The following is a 13,862-nucleotide window of genomic DNA, read 5'->3' on the forward strand; positions in this document are numbered from 1 at the left end:
GCAATTTAGGGGCCCAAATGTGTAAGAAGTACCTTGCAATCAAAATGTGTAAAAAATGGCCTGTGAAATCCGAAAGGTGCACTTTGGAATGTGGGCCCCTTTGCCCACCTTGGCTGCAAAAAAGTGTCACACATCTGGTATCGCCGTACTCAGGAGAAGTTGGGGAATGTGTTTTGGGGTGCCATTTTACATATAACCATGCTGGGTGAGAGAAATATCTTGGCAAAAGACAACTTTTCCTATTTTTTTATACAAAGTTGGCATTTGACCAAGATATTTTTCTCACCCAGCATGGGTATATGTAAAATGACACCCCAAAACACATTCCCCAACTTCTCCTGAGTACGGCGATACCAGATGTGTGACACTTTTTTGCAGCCTAGATGCGCAAAGGGGCCCAAATTCCTTTTAGTAGGGCATTTTTAGACATTTGGATCCCAGACTTCTTCTCACACTTTCGGGCCCCTAAAAAGCCAGGGCAGTATAAATACCCCACATGTGACCCCACTTTGGAAAGAAGACACCCCAAGGTATTCAATGAGGGGCCTGGCGAGTTCCTAGAAATTTTTTATTTTTTGCATAAGTTAGCGGAAATTGATTTTTTTGGTTTTTTTCTCACAAAGTCTCACTTTCCGCTAACTTAGGACAAAAATTTCAATCTTTCATGGACTCAATATGCCCCTCAGCGAATACCTTGGGGTGTCTTCTTTCCGAAATGGGGTCACATGTGGGGTATTTATACTGCCCTGGCTTTTTAGGGGCCCTAAAGCGTGAGAAGAAGTCTGGAATATAAATGTCTAAAAATGTTTACGCATTTGGATTCCGTGAGGGGTATGGTGAGTTCATGGGAGATTTTATTTTTTGACACAAGTTAGTAGAATATGAGACTTAGTAAGAAAAAAAAAAAAAAAAAAAAAATTCCGCTAACTTGTGCCAAAAAAAATGTCTGAATGGAGCCTTACAGGGGGGGGGTGATCAATGACAGGGGGGTGATCAATGACAGGGGGGTAATCACCCATATAGACTCCCGGATCACCCCCCTGTCATTGATCACCCCCCTGGTAAGGCTCCATTCAGACGTCCGTATAATTTTTACGGATCCATGGATCGGATCCGCAAAACACATGCGGACGTCTGAATGGAGCCTTACAGGGGGGTTATCAATGACAGGGGGTGATCAGGGTGATCACCCCCCTGTCACTGATCACCCCCCCTGTAAGGCTCCATTCAGACATCCGCATGATTTTTTATGGATACATGGATCGGATCCACAAAAAACATGCGGACGTCTGAATGGAGCCTTACAGGGGGGTTATCAATGACAGGGGGTGATCAGGGTGATCACCCCCCTGTCACTGATCACCCCCCCTGTAAGGCTCCATTCAGACATCCGCATGATTTTTTACGGATCCATGGATACATGGATCGGATCCACAAAAAACATGCGGACGTCTGAATGGAGCCTTACAGGGGGGTTATCAATGACAGGGGGTGATCAGGGTGATCACCCCCCTGTCACTGATCACCCCCCCTGTAAGGCTCCATTCAGACATCCGCATGATTTTTTACGGATCCATGGATACATGGATCGGATCCACAAAAAACATGCGGACGTCTGAATGGAGCCTTACAGGGGGGTTATCAATGACAGGGGGTGATCAGGGTGATCACCCCCCTGTCACTGATCACCCCCCCTGTAAGGCTCCATTCAGACATCCGCATGATTTTTTACGGATCCATGGATACATGGATCGGATCCACAAAAAACATGCGGACGTCTGAATGGAGCCTTACAGGGGGGTTATCAATGACAGGGGGTGATCAGGGTGATCACCCCCCTGTCACTGATCACCCCCCCTGTAAGGCTCCATTCAGACATCCGCATGATTTTTTACGGATCCATGGATACATGGATCGGATCCACAAAAAACATGCGGACGTCTGAATGGAGCCTTACAGGGGGGTTATCAATGACAGGGGGTGATCAGGGTGATCACCCCCCTGTCACTGATCACCCCCCCTGTAAGGCTCCATTCAGACATCCGCATGATTTTTTACGGATCCATGGATACATGGATCGGATCCACAAAAAACATGCGGACGTCTGAATGGAGCCTTACAGGGGGGTGATCAATGACAGGGGGTGATCAGGGAGTGTATATGGGTGATCACCCCCCTGTAAGGCTCCATTCAGACGTCCGCATGTGTTTTGCGGATCCGATCCATGTATCCATGGATCCGTAAAAATCATGCGGACGTCTGAATGGAGCCTTACAGGGGGGTGATCAATGACAGGGGGGTGATCAATGACAGGGGGTGATCAGGGAGTGTATATGGGTGATCACCCGCCTGTCATTGATCACCCCCCTGTAAGGCTCCATTTAGACGTCCGTATGCGTTTTGCGGATCCGATCCATGTATCCGTGGATCTGTAAAAATCATACGGACGTCTGAACGGAGCCTGACAGGGGGGTGATCAATGACAGGGCGGTGATCAATGACAGGGGGGTGATCAGGGAGTTTATATGGGGTGATCAGGGGTTTATAAGGGGTTAATACGTGACGGGGGGGGGGGGTGTAGTGTAGTGTGGTGTTTGGTGCGACTGTACTGACCTACCTGAGTCCTCTGGTGGTCGATCCTAACAAAAGGGACCACCAGAGGACCAGGTAGGAGGTATATTAGACGCTGTTATGAAAACAGCGTCTAATATACCTGTTAGGGGTTAAAAAATTCGGACCTCCAGCCTGCCAGCGAACGATCGCCGCTGGCATGCTGGAGATCCACTCGCTTACCTTCCGTTCCTGTGAGCGCGCGCGCCTGTGTGCGCGCGTTCACAGGAAATCTCGCGTATCGCGAGATGACGCGTATATGCGTGACTGTGCGCCAGCCTGCCACCTCCGGAACGCACATGTGCGTTAGGCGGTCCGGAGGTGGTTAAAGGCTGTTTCATGGGCAGGTGTGGGCAATTCCTTCATTATTTCATTCTCAATTAAGCACATAAAAGGCCTGGAGTTCATTTGAGGTGTGGTGCGCGCATTTTGAGGATTTTGCAGAGAAGTAAAAATGCGGTCAAAGGAGCTCTCCATGCAGGTGAAACAATACATCCTTCATCTGCGAAAACAGAAAAAACCCATCCGAGAAATTGCTACACTATTTGGAGTGGCAAAAACTACAGTTTGAGTAGATCCTGAGAAAGAAAGAAAGAAAGCACTGGTGACCTCAACAATGCAAAAAGACCTGGACGCCCACGGACGACAACACGGACGCAAAATAATCACCATGGTGAAGAAAAACCCCTTCACAACAGCCAACCAAGTGAACAACACTCTCCAGGATATAGGCGTATAAATATCCAAATCTACCATACAGAGAAGACTGCATGGAAGTAAATTCAGAGGGTTCACTGCACGGTGCAAGCCACTCATAAGCCTCAAGAATAAGAAGCCTGGATTGGACTTTGCTAAAAAAAAACATCTTAAAAAACCAGCACACTTCTGGAAGAACATTCTTTGGACAGATAAAACCAAAATCAACCTCTACCAGAATGATGCAAAGAAAAAAGTATAGCGAAGGCATGGTACAGATCATGATCCAAAGCATACCACATCATCTGTAAAACACAGCAGAGGCAGTGTGATGGCTTGGGCATGCATGACTGCCAGTGGCACTGGGTCCCTAGTGTTTATTGATGATGTGACACAGGACAGAAGCAGCCGGATGAATTCTGGGGTTTTCAGAGACATACTGTCTGCTCAAATCGAGCCAAATGCAACCAAACTGATTGGGCGGCGTTTCACAATACAGATGGATAATGAACCAAAACATAAAGCCAAAGCAACCCAGAAGGTTATTAAAGCAAAGAAGTGGAATAGTCTTGAATGGCCAAGTCAGTCACCTGATCTGAACCCAATAGAGCATGCAATTCACTTGTTAAAGACTAAACTTCAGACAGAAAGACCCACAAACAAACAGCAACTGAAAACCGCTGCAGTAAAGGCCTGGCCAAGCATTAAAAAGGAGGAAACACAGCATCTGGTGATGTCCATGAGTTTAAGACTTCAGGCAGTCATTGCCAACAAAGGGTTTTCAACCAAGTATTAGAAATTAACATTTTCTTTACAAATATTTAATTGTCCAATTACTTTTGAGCCCCTGAAATGAAGGGATTGAGTTTATAAAATGCTTTAGTTCCTCACATTTTTAGGCAATCGTTTTGTTCAACCCACTGAATTAAGGCTGAAAGTCTGAACTTCAACTGCATCTGAATTTGTTTTGTTCAAAATCCATTGTGGTAATGTACAGAACAAAATGAATTTGAAATGTGGAAGGGCACTCACTAAATGGGAATAATTAATAAAATTGCATAGATATATCCACTTAAAACAATGGTAATAAAACAATAATATTAAAATATATTGGCACAGCAATATCAAACACCAGACATGAAAGGCAAATGTCTCATATGTCCACAATCTTATATTACATATGCTGCCTGATGATTGCACAAGCCTACTATATATTGCACAACCCACTAAATAGGATCCAGACGAAGACTGAATTAGAAGTCCACACTCTCCATAGAAATATAGTGTAACTGATAAGTTCACAAATTTATACTTGTCAGATGGTTGGATATATATTACACAGGCCTGCTAGATTCATATATACTGCACGGACCTACTATGTCCCATAAATGCTATGATAGACAGATGGTAATAGGTGGACAGCAACAGGTGGTTAGTAGCAGGATTGTATTAGTATATTTGGTTTAGGATATAGTCCCCCTCGATTCAGGTACACGGTAACTAATACAATCATCAGGCAGCATATGTAATATAAGATTGTGGACATATGAGACATTTGCCTTTCATGTCTGGTGTTTGATATTGCTGTGCCAATATATTTTATTATTGTTTTATTACCATTGTTTTAAATGGATATATCTATGCAATTTTATTATTTATTCCCATTTAGTGAGTGCCCTTCCACATTTCAATTTCATTTTGCTTTTCTTGGGACGGGCGAGTCCAGTGAAGTGTGCACCCATTTTACTGTGCCCAATTGGTGAGCCACCAAACACACACAATGTACCAATGTTTTTGTCCAAATATATATGGACCTAACTTGTATACATCTAACTTTTAGCTAAATGTGTGGTTCCAGCTTTTTTTAAACAGTCTCTATGTGATCCCTGGAAGATCTGACAAGTATTTCATTTAATTTTATATTCTAGACATAGTTCTATCAAAAACAATCAGATAATGACAAAAAAACAATAGTGGTATAATAATATCTGATAAAAGTTAGTGTTCTATCAAAAAAGTTGAACTGTAATGTGTCTTTCGTTTAAATATACAGTATAAATATGACATTTATATAACAGCGAAAAACAACAAATAACATGAAATACCTCTACAACAATAAAGCCTTGGTAAATAGAAAATACCAATTTGATTTGCTCACTTTGTTCTATCTGAATGGATCTTTGATGCCTTTCACTCCATACCGGAGTCATGTATATAATTATGTTTTTAAATACACATTTTTACAAGTGATTGTGTGTATGACAATGTTTACGTAGTACTCAGTTGTAAATGAGCCAAAATAGAGTTTTATCATCCACATATAAATATGTACGACACGAAAACAGCAAAAACAAATCAGCAAACAATAGGCATGTAATAAGCAATTAAAAAAAAAACATAAAAGCCTTGCCAAAATCACACTCAAGATTATAATATTTAAATAACTCTTTTAAACCCTCATTATGTTTACAGTATGTTAACCAGTCCTTTTGACCACCATCACCTTCCGATCATGTGTCACCTGCAGAGTTGTGGGATGCTGTGCTTTGCCTTCTAAATTTTCTATCAGACTGAACAATTATCCGTAATTTACCGGGAACAAACGTTCATAGGAACACTTGTTCGCAATAATTGGCTCATATAATTAAGAAGCCGACAAATGCCCGTCCATCAGCTGCAACAGGGATGAAAGATGCCCGATTATCAGCAACACATTGTAACCAGGGATGTGCTGCGGATGTGCTGCTGATAATGAATAGAATGGGAAGGAATGAGGCGGTCCTCCCACATTGTGTTTGCATCGGCCTGTGTAAGGCTGGGTTCATATCTGCTCTGTTAAACTCCATCAAGAAGAGGAACAGACTGCCAGAGTTTACCGTATCCGGCACAGCTGGATACCACCGTGCACAGCTGGATCCTGATTCATTTTAATGGGATCCAGCAAGGATCCGTCAACTTTCCAGCATATAATGCTGCGTGTAGTATTATTTATCCGGCCGAAAGCCACCATGTGCGCCAGATACTGTGAATTCCTGCAGTCTGTTCCACCACTGGAACACACTGCCCAAATTAAAAGCGCAGATGTAAACCCAGCCTAATCAGGGTGGATGTTTTATTAGGCAGTGTAATACCACCTTAAAGGGGTTGTTTCACTTCAGCAAGTGGCATTTATTATGTAGGAAAAGTTAATACTAGGCACTTACGTATTGTGATTGTCCATATTGCTTCCTTTGCTGGCTGGATTTATTTTTCCATCACATTTATACACTGCTTGTTTCCATGGTTATGACCACCCTCCAATCCATTAGCAGTGGTCGTGCTTGCAAACTATAGGAAAAAAGTGTCGGCCTCTCTGGTGGCCCAGACCGCAGAAGCACATATAGGCTAGTGCTTTTTCTTATAGTGTGCAAGTGTGGCCACGTCTGCTGGATTGCAGGGTGGTCATACCCATGGAAACGAGCCGTGTGATCGAAAAATGAATTCAGACAGCAAAGGAGACAATATGGAGAATAACAATTGTAAGCATCCAAGGGGTGAGGTTATTGATGGTAAGTATGTGTCACTGAGGCTGCTGCTCTCAGTGATGTAAATGGCAACCAGTGATGTTAGATTGCTGAGTTTGTGGTAGCTGGAATTTGGATCCGGGATTTAGGAGTGACTGAAGAGTTTGGGTTGGAAGGTCACTCCCATACTCCATCTCGTGTGTTACCACCTCACCCAGCTGGAAGCTAATTTAAAAGACACAATGTCAGTATGTGTGGGTTGGTGGTCTGGAGAGGACTTGGGAACATTCCTCTCCACAGTGTTCCAGAGAAGGGAAAAGACAAGACTCTGCACAAAGGTGAACTGTTATATGACACATGAGGGCTGAAGATAAGTGCTTTATGTGACTGAACTTGGATGGGCTGAAGCCAAGCCACCCTGTTGGAACAATTTTTGTTGTGTTTTTTCCAATAAAACCCTTATGTTGCATCCAATCCTGCCGACTACCTACCATTTGTAAAGCTAACCTCCACACATGACATTATTAAGTGCCTGGTATTAACTCTGTCCACATGATAAATGACATTTGTTGAAGTGACACAACCCCTTTGAGGTGGTATTACACTGCCCGATAAAACATCCAAGTGACACAACTTGGATCATTTACTATCCAGAAATACCCCTATATTAGGGTACTTTCACACTAGCGTTGTCCGATTTGGAAATCTGTATGCAAACGTATATCTTTTTTTCCCGGATCTGGTAGACTTATTCATTGAAATAACGGATCAGTTTTTCCGGTATCATCCGGAAAATAACAGATCCGGTATTTACTATTTTTTTCAAAGCTAGAAAGAACTGCGCATGCGCAGATTGGAAACCTGGATCCGGCGATGCGGCAATTCCGGAATTGGTACTGGATCCAGCATTAATACATTTCAATGGATCCTGCAAGTGCGGTAGTGTTCCGGTCAAATACCGTACAAGGGACGGAACGGAAGACATCCTGATGCATACTGAACGGATTGCTTTCCATTCAGAATGCATTGGGACAAAACGGAAGCATTTTTTTCCGGTATTGAGACCCTTTACCAGATTTCAATACCAGAAAAGAATAACGTCCATGTGCATTCCGTATTTAGCGGAACAGAATAGCTGGCCCCTAATAGAACAGTACTATCCTTGTCCGTAATACGGACAATAATAGGACACGTTCTGTAAAAAAAAATAGAACGGACATATGGAAACTGAATGCACACGGAGTAACCTCAATTTTTTTTGCAGACTTATTGAAATGGATGGTTCCGTATGCGGTCCGCAAAAAAAAAGCCGGAACTGACACGGAAAGAAAATACGTTTGTGTGCATTAGCCCTAAGACTATCGTCAGCCGAACATACCACTTTCTGTGGCACCGGCCAACAGTCTAAAGATGATGTCAGGGAGAGAAGGACCAGGCATGCTGAATTTCAACACCCAATCTTTTTGTTCTACTGGAAGATGAGCAATCTGGCATCTGACAGTCTCTAGACACTTCTTCCTCCTCTGCTCTTCCAAACTCCCTGGGTTCAATACAGTTTCAGATCTTTGGTTCCACCCAAATCTGGACTGCCGTACCCTTGATCCCGCTTTAGCCCTTAAAACCAAAACGGTAAAAGTAGTTGGAAGGGGAAAGCGGATCCATTTTAACAACTTTTGTGCTGGTTTAGCCAAATGCATGTTATGGGCTTTATTGTAAAGTAAGTAGGACCATTAAAGTTTGGATGTTATCAAAAGGTCCTGCAAAAGGTCTCTTTCTCCTTGATCTCCACTAATGGTGGATTTGGGAGAACGGATAATTGTTACAATTCAAAAGGTTGATTCATGTTGGACGATAATCATGCAGCGTAAATGAATGTAGGGACTGAAGAATTGTAACGAAAATGCTTATTTCAATGCTTGTAAAATCAATTATGCAAACTAATAAATTATTATTTGTCATTATTATGATATAATGGTACATCGTGTGATCTTGTTAACGATGTAAAAACAAGCGTGTTTTATGAAATTGTTGCTGTCTAGATACAGTGAACGATCCTTGATTAAGTAAACAATCTCATGCAAGCAAATTTGTACACAATAATCTTTGCATGAAAATGCTGTCTGTCATCGGCTGTAAATCGCTAAATGCGATGTTGTCGTTAATCGCCTAAACCATTACCCAATCCGCCATTAGACTGTGTTGAACCTGAGGAGTTTGGAAAAGCAGAGAAGTGGTGTAGTGCTGCTAGAGATTGCTGACCAATTCCCGTTGTGCTCCAGTGGAGAGATACTGAAGAAGGATGACCACCTGCACAAAGCGCTAGGACTGTGCACTACTTGCAATACCGCATGTAGGAAGGGATTATTTTATATCCAAACTACTTTGCATCCACTTTTATAACCCTGTAATTTTGGTATTAAAAAAGACTCTAGAACATTGATTTCATATGCACCTTAGTTTCTGAGGCCTCCCGTGGTACCTGAGAGTACATTCTAAGGGCTCATGCCGTATTGCGGCCCGCATACGGCGGGTCCACAATACACGGGCACCGGCCGTGTGCATCACGGATTGCAGACCCATTCACTTCAATGGGTCCGCAATCCGGGAGATGCGGAACGGAGGCACGGATCGGAAGCACTACGGAGTGCTTCCGTGGGTTTACTGTACGTGCCTCCGCACCGCAAAAAAGTAGTGCAGTCGGACGCGGATTATAGGATTAGGAGTTCTCTGGCAGTAGAATTCCCTATGGCACTATGACTGAGAATTCTTGTACATGACCAGGTTAATCCAAACTGATGTTAGGAAAGAATACAGATGACACATCATTTTGCAATTCTAAACTAATCCTGCCTGAGATGTTGGCTGTGAAATGATCAGTTTTGATCTTGGGTCAAACACCGGGAAAACTGTGTAACCAAAAAGCATGTAGAAATGGAAGAATTATTTTTATAGCAATTTCTCCATCCCAGCAGGCTGTCCCTAGAACTAAGTAAGCGGTACATTGCATTAACCAGAGCAAACAATAGGTAAAAAGTATGGTGAGGCACCTCGGGAGACGAAGCCAAGCTTTTCTGGGTGAAAACATCTGAATCCTGGGCAGCAGCAGCATCAGGATCATCCTCTTCTCTTTTTCCAGTGTCTTCCATGTCCTGGAAATAATAATAAAAAACTAAATAATAATAAAAAATAAAGGCACAATACAGCAAATGTGTTCCCATAAAATCGGACGTGGACCCTAAGTACTTGGTTGTATGGCTTGGACAGCTTTATTTATTATATTGCCCTAGTCATTTTTAGAGCTCATCCTTTGACTATTCGATCATTGTGAGAATCACTAGTTGTTGTCCTGCAAACCCATCAGAAGATTATATCCTTGCAAAACATTGGAAACTAGTCATTGAATTGTCAGTAACCATCTGCAAGCCTATTTGTTGTCTTGCTCTTTGTTCTGGCTTTATAATTTACATGTGGTTTGTAATATTTTAGTGGGCTCGCTTCTCACATTTTCTATGTGAATACGCAGTAAATGAGTGTGCTGCATTTGTTATAAGGTAAACACAATGGGCCAGATTTATCATGACTCTGACAGCTCACTCCACTTTAACATATGGCTAAAGTCAGTTTTAGCCAAGTCAGATTAATGATCGGCCCTTTAAGACTGTAATAAATGTGGTTTGACGGTAGCAGTTTATCCGTCAGTAAGCAGCTTTACGAAAAAGTCGCACGTTTTTTTGAAAAAGTCGCACGTTTTTTTGAAAAAGTCGCATGTTCAATTAAAAAGTCTCATAAGATAAGCATGGTCCTCACGAGTGAAATTGCGACTTTTTAAATAGTCCCAATAGTAAATCTGTCTAGAGATTCATTTACATAAGAAAACACGCCCACTGGCGAGCATAGTGCAGAGCAGAAAAAAGTCGCAAATTTGTGCGCAGTTTTAGCGTTTGGGACCTTTTTTTGAGACTTTTTCACTCCATTATTCTGACCTGAGCTAATAATAAATCTGGCCCTATAAATATTATGCCTTTTGTGTAATCTGCCTTGATCTATCTCCACTTTCAGGGGCAAACTGACCCTTCTGCCACCTGGGCAGTGCCCGAGAATCCACGGCCAGTCTAGAAAGAGCCCACAGTTCCCCACAAACTATGGTGATTGCTGGAAGACCATGACCATTATTGTTCAGGAGATTAGACTCTTTCTCTACACATCAGAATTCATGTGCCCATATCCAGCAGAAGGTAACATATTGGAGGCTTCATATTTTGGAGTAAATCTGGTGAAAATAATGTCAATTTTGTCACTGCACAACCACCATATTTACATGGTAGAGCATTCTTACGTTGGACAAACCCCCAATGGGATAAATGTACTGCTGGAAATGCACCAGAATTCGGGCTCATTTATTAAGTGCTGCAGAATGTTTTGTTGCCTTGACCAACAAGGGGGCAGGAAGAGGTATGGTGGAAGGGCTAGCTATTGATGTGCCAAAATTCAGGCACACAATTCTGGTAAAAACTAAGCCATCTAGTAGGTGGTAAAAACTTACAGGTAGGTTCTTTTTACATGAACCAATGTTTTAGGCAATTATCGGAAACGAACCAAACGTTCCTGATAATTTCCTGATCGTCAGTGGAGATTAAAATGCAGCAGTCATCTCCACTGTATGGGGATAGGTGACCATAGAAAATCATTTGGCAACAGATGCCTGTATCGACAGCCCTATCTGCTACCCAGAAATGATGATTTCAGGTGGCGGCTGAAAGACACGATCACCTGAATCTATCAGCCGATAGCCGAAACCTTTAACAAAGGGCAATTATCTGGAATGAGCAATACTACAAACTCTGATCCCCCAGCAACTGGCCTGATTATTGGTTTGTGTAAAAGGACCTTTTATACTAGACAGTCCATAGGTGTGCCAGGTTTATCATCCATGTGGATAGTATTATTAAATCTGCCCCATTGTTTGTGGTGTGAACATACCCTAAGGCTTATATTGGACCTGCAGATCATCTAGGCCAGGGATGGCCAACCTGCGGCTCTCCAGCTGTTGTAAAACTACAATTCCCACCATGCCCTGCTGTCGGCTGATAGCTGTAAGCAGTCTAGGCATGCTGGGAGTTGTAGTTTTGCAACAGCTGGAGAGCCGCAGGTTGGCCAGCCCTGATCTAGGCCATTGTCAGCGAGGGAAGCATTCCTTCCTGGCAATCACCTGTGGAGGAGACTGTTGCTATTACATGCAGCGATCTCCTCCTAAGTATGGGAAGGAGCGAACGCTCATGCCATCGCTCAGCTCCATACCGAATCATTGTTTGCCGGCAGCAGATCGTGATTAGACAGCATGATCTGATGCCGGCAAACAATGATTTTTAAACCCGCTAAAAGATTCAATATCGGCAACACTGCCGGATCATCGCTAACAAGCGTTCTTAGGAAAGCTTATTAGCGATGATCTTTACTATTATCTTCCCATCTAATAACCATGTATAACACAATGCAAGGGTTCTCGTACATAAACCCAAAAATAACAGAAGGTTACAGAAAAGAAGATAATGGCAGGAGGAGCAACAGACTGTTAAGCCATGGTGCCAAATGTTAATAAGAGCTGGAAAATATAGAACATCGTATCTTAGGAATAACGAAGGCTGAGATGGTTGCAGGGGAAAAGCTGAATTTCCACTGCTTCAGTCCAATCAAGACACAGTGAGCTGCTGCTGACGCCTCCAGTAGAGATCTAGCCCCTAGGTAAACGCTTTGATAAATCTCTGGGGAGACGTAAGAGAAGTAGAAATCTGATCAAGCTGAATTAAGATGTTCCAGACAGAACCTTCAGAAGAAAAGTCTCTATGGGGTTCTGGATTAATGAGGCAATTGCTACGTTACCTCTACCAGGAAGTACGACTGCAATGTGTATCTTTAATATTCCAAACATGTGCCCGGAAAAATTCTGACCTCCTTAGACATCATACAAAAGATGAAATATCTCCAGACTACAGCTTGATTATGTCACTGATGCTGGAGTGAAACGCTATAGGTCACAAAATCCATTTAGATACCTTTCCTGATATGGATTTGGAAATGCCACTTGGGATCAGTCTTTTTTTTTCCCATTAAATGATATTTAATCAGAAGGCCTTTTTTATGATAAGGAGTCTGCTTTTATTCATATACATAGAAGAAAGTTGCAGGAATTCAGGCTGTTTTGTAGGAATTATATAGATTTTTTTACCACTAAGAAGTAGTCTATGTAGCATAAGCATAGTTAAATCATATTCAGTGGAAGCAAAGTCCAAGAATGCTGTGCATAAATCATTATCTTATTGACAATCATCCTATATTGTATTTGACTTTTCTATCCGTATCTCTCTCTGTCGATATTCACTATTAAGGGGTTGTGCAAAGTTTTAAAGGACATCTGTCAGCAGGTTTGTCCTTATGACACTGGCTGACCTGTTACATGGGCACTTGGCAGCTGAAGGCATCTGTGTTGGTCCCATGTTCATATGTGCCCACATTGCTGAGAAAATGTTTTAATATATGCAAATGAGCTTCTAGGTGCAACGGGGGGGGGGGGGGGGTTTGCTATTACACTTAGAGCCTCTGCTCTCTCTGCAACGGCTACTCCTTCTCCACTTTGACTTTGGCAGGGCCTGTTGTGATCACATTTACAAAGCGGAGCATCTAAGTGTAATGACAACGCCCCCATTGCTCTTAGTAGTTCATTTGCATATATTAAAACTTCATTTTTCTCAGCAGTGCAGACACATATGAACATGGGACCATCATGCTGACAGATGCCCTTTAAAGTTATCCCCAATCCACAATATATGGAATAACTAACTGATCAATTAGGGTACATCTGTTGGGATCCCCACCTATTCTGCAAACAGGGGTCCCATTCTCCTGTTCTAATGGAGAGACAGGTCGAACTTGGCTCCTTCATGAGGCATGACATGGTAACCTCTACGCTTTCCTAGTCCACTGTTGATTTCTGTTTTCTGGGCTCCAGTGATGAGGTGGTGTGTGGACACATGACCGCTGGCTGTAGCAGTGCAG

General features: G+C 42.6%; 1 protein-coding gene across 4 annotated transcripts in view; it reads right to left on the reverse strand.

The window, feature by feature from the left end:
* The window catches only part of EPB41L1 (erythrocyte membrane protein band 4.1 like 1), a 169,475-nt gene that overhangs the window by 26,518 nt on the left and 129,095 nt on the right, over nucleotides 1-13,862 (reverse strand). For all 4 annotated transcript variants that reach the window (XM_044296862.1, XM_044296861.1, XM_044296859.1 and 1 more), the window contains one exon: nucleotides 9,857-9,958. In XM_044296862.1, the coding sequence (XP_044152797.1) occupies nucleotides 9,857-9,958 (102 nt within the window). The remainder of the gene's footprint in view (nucleotides 1-9,856; nucleotides 9,959-13,862) is intronic.

This window comes from Bufo gargarizans, chromosome 6, assembly GCF_014858855.1.
Source record: "Bufo gargarizans isolate SCDJY-AF-19 chromosome 6, ASM1485885v1, whole genome shotgun sequence".
Taxonomy (NCBI): domain Eukaryota; kingdom Metazoa; phylum Chordata; class Amphibia; order Anura; family Bufonidae; genus Bufo; species Bufo gargarizans.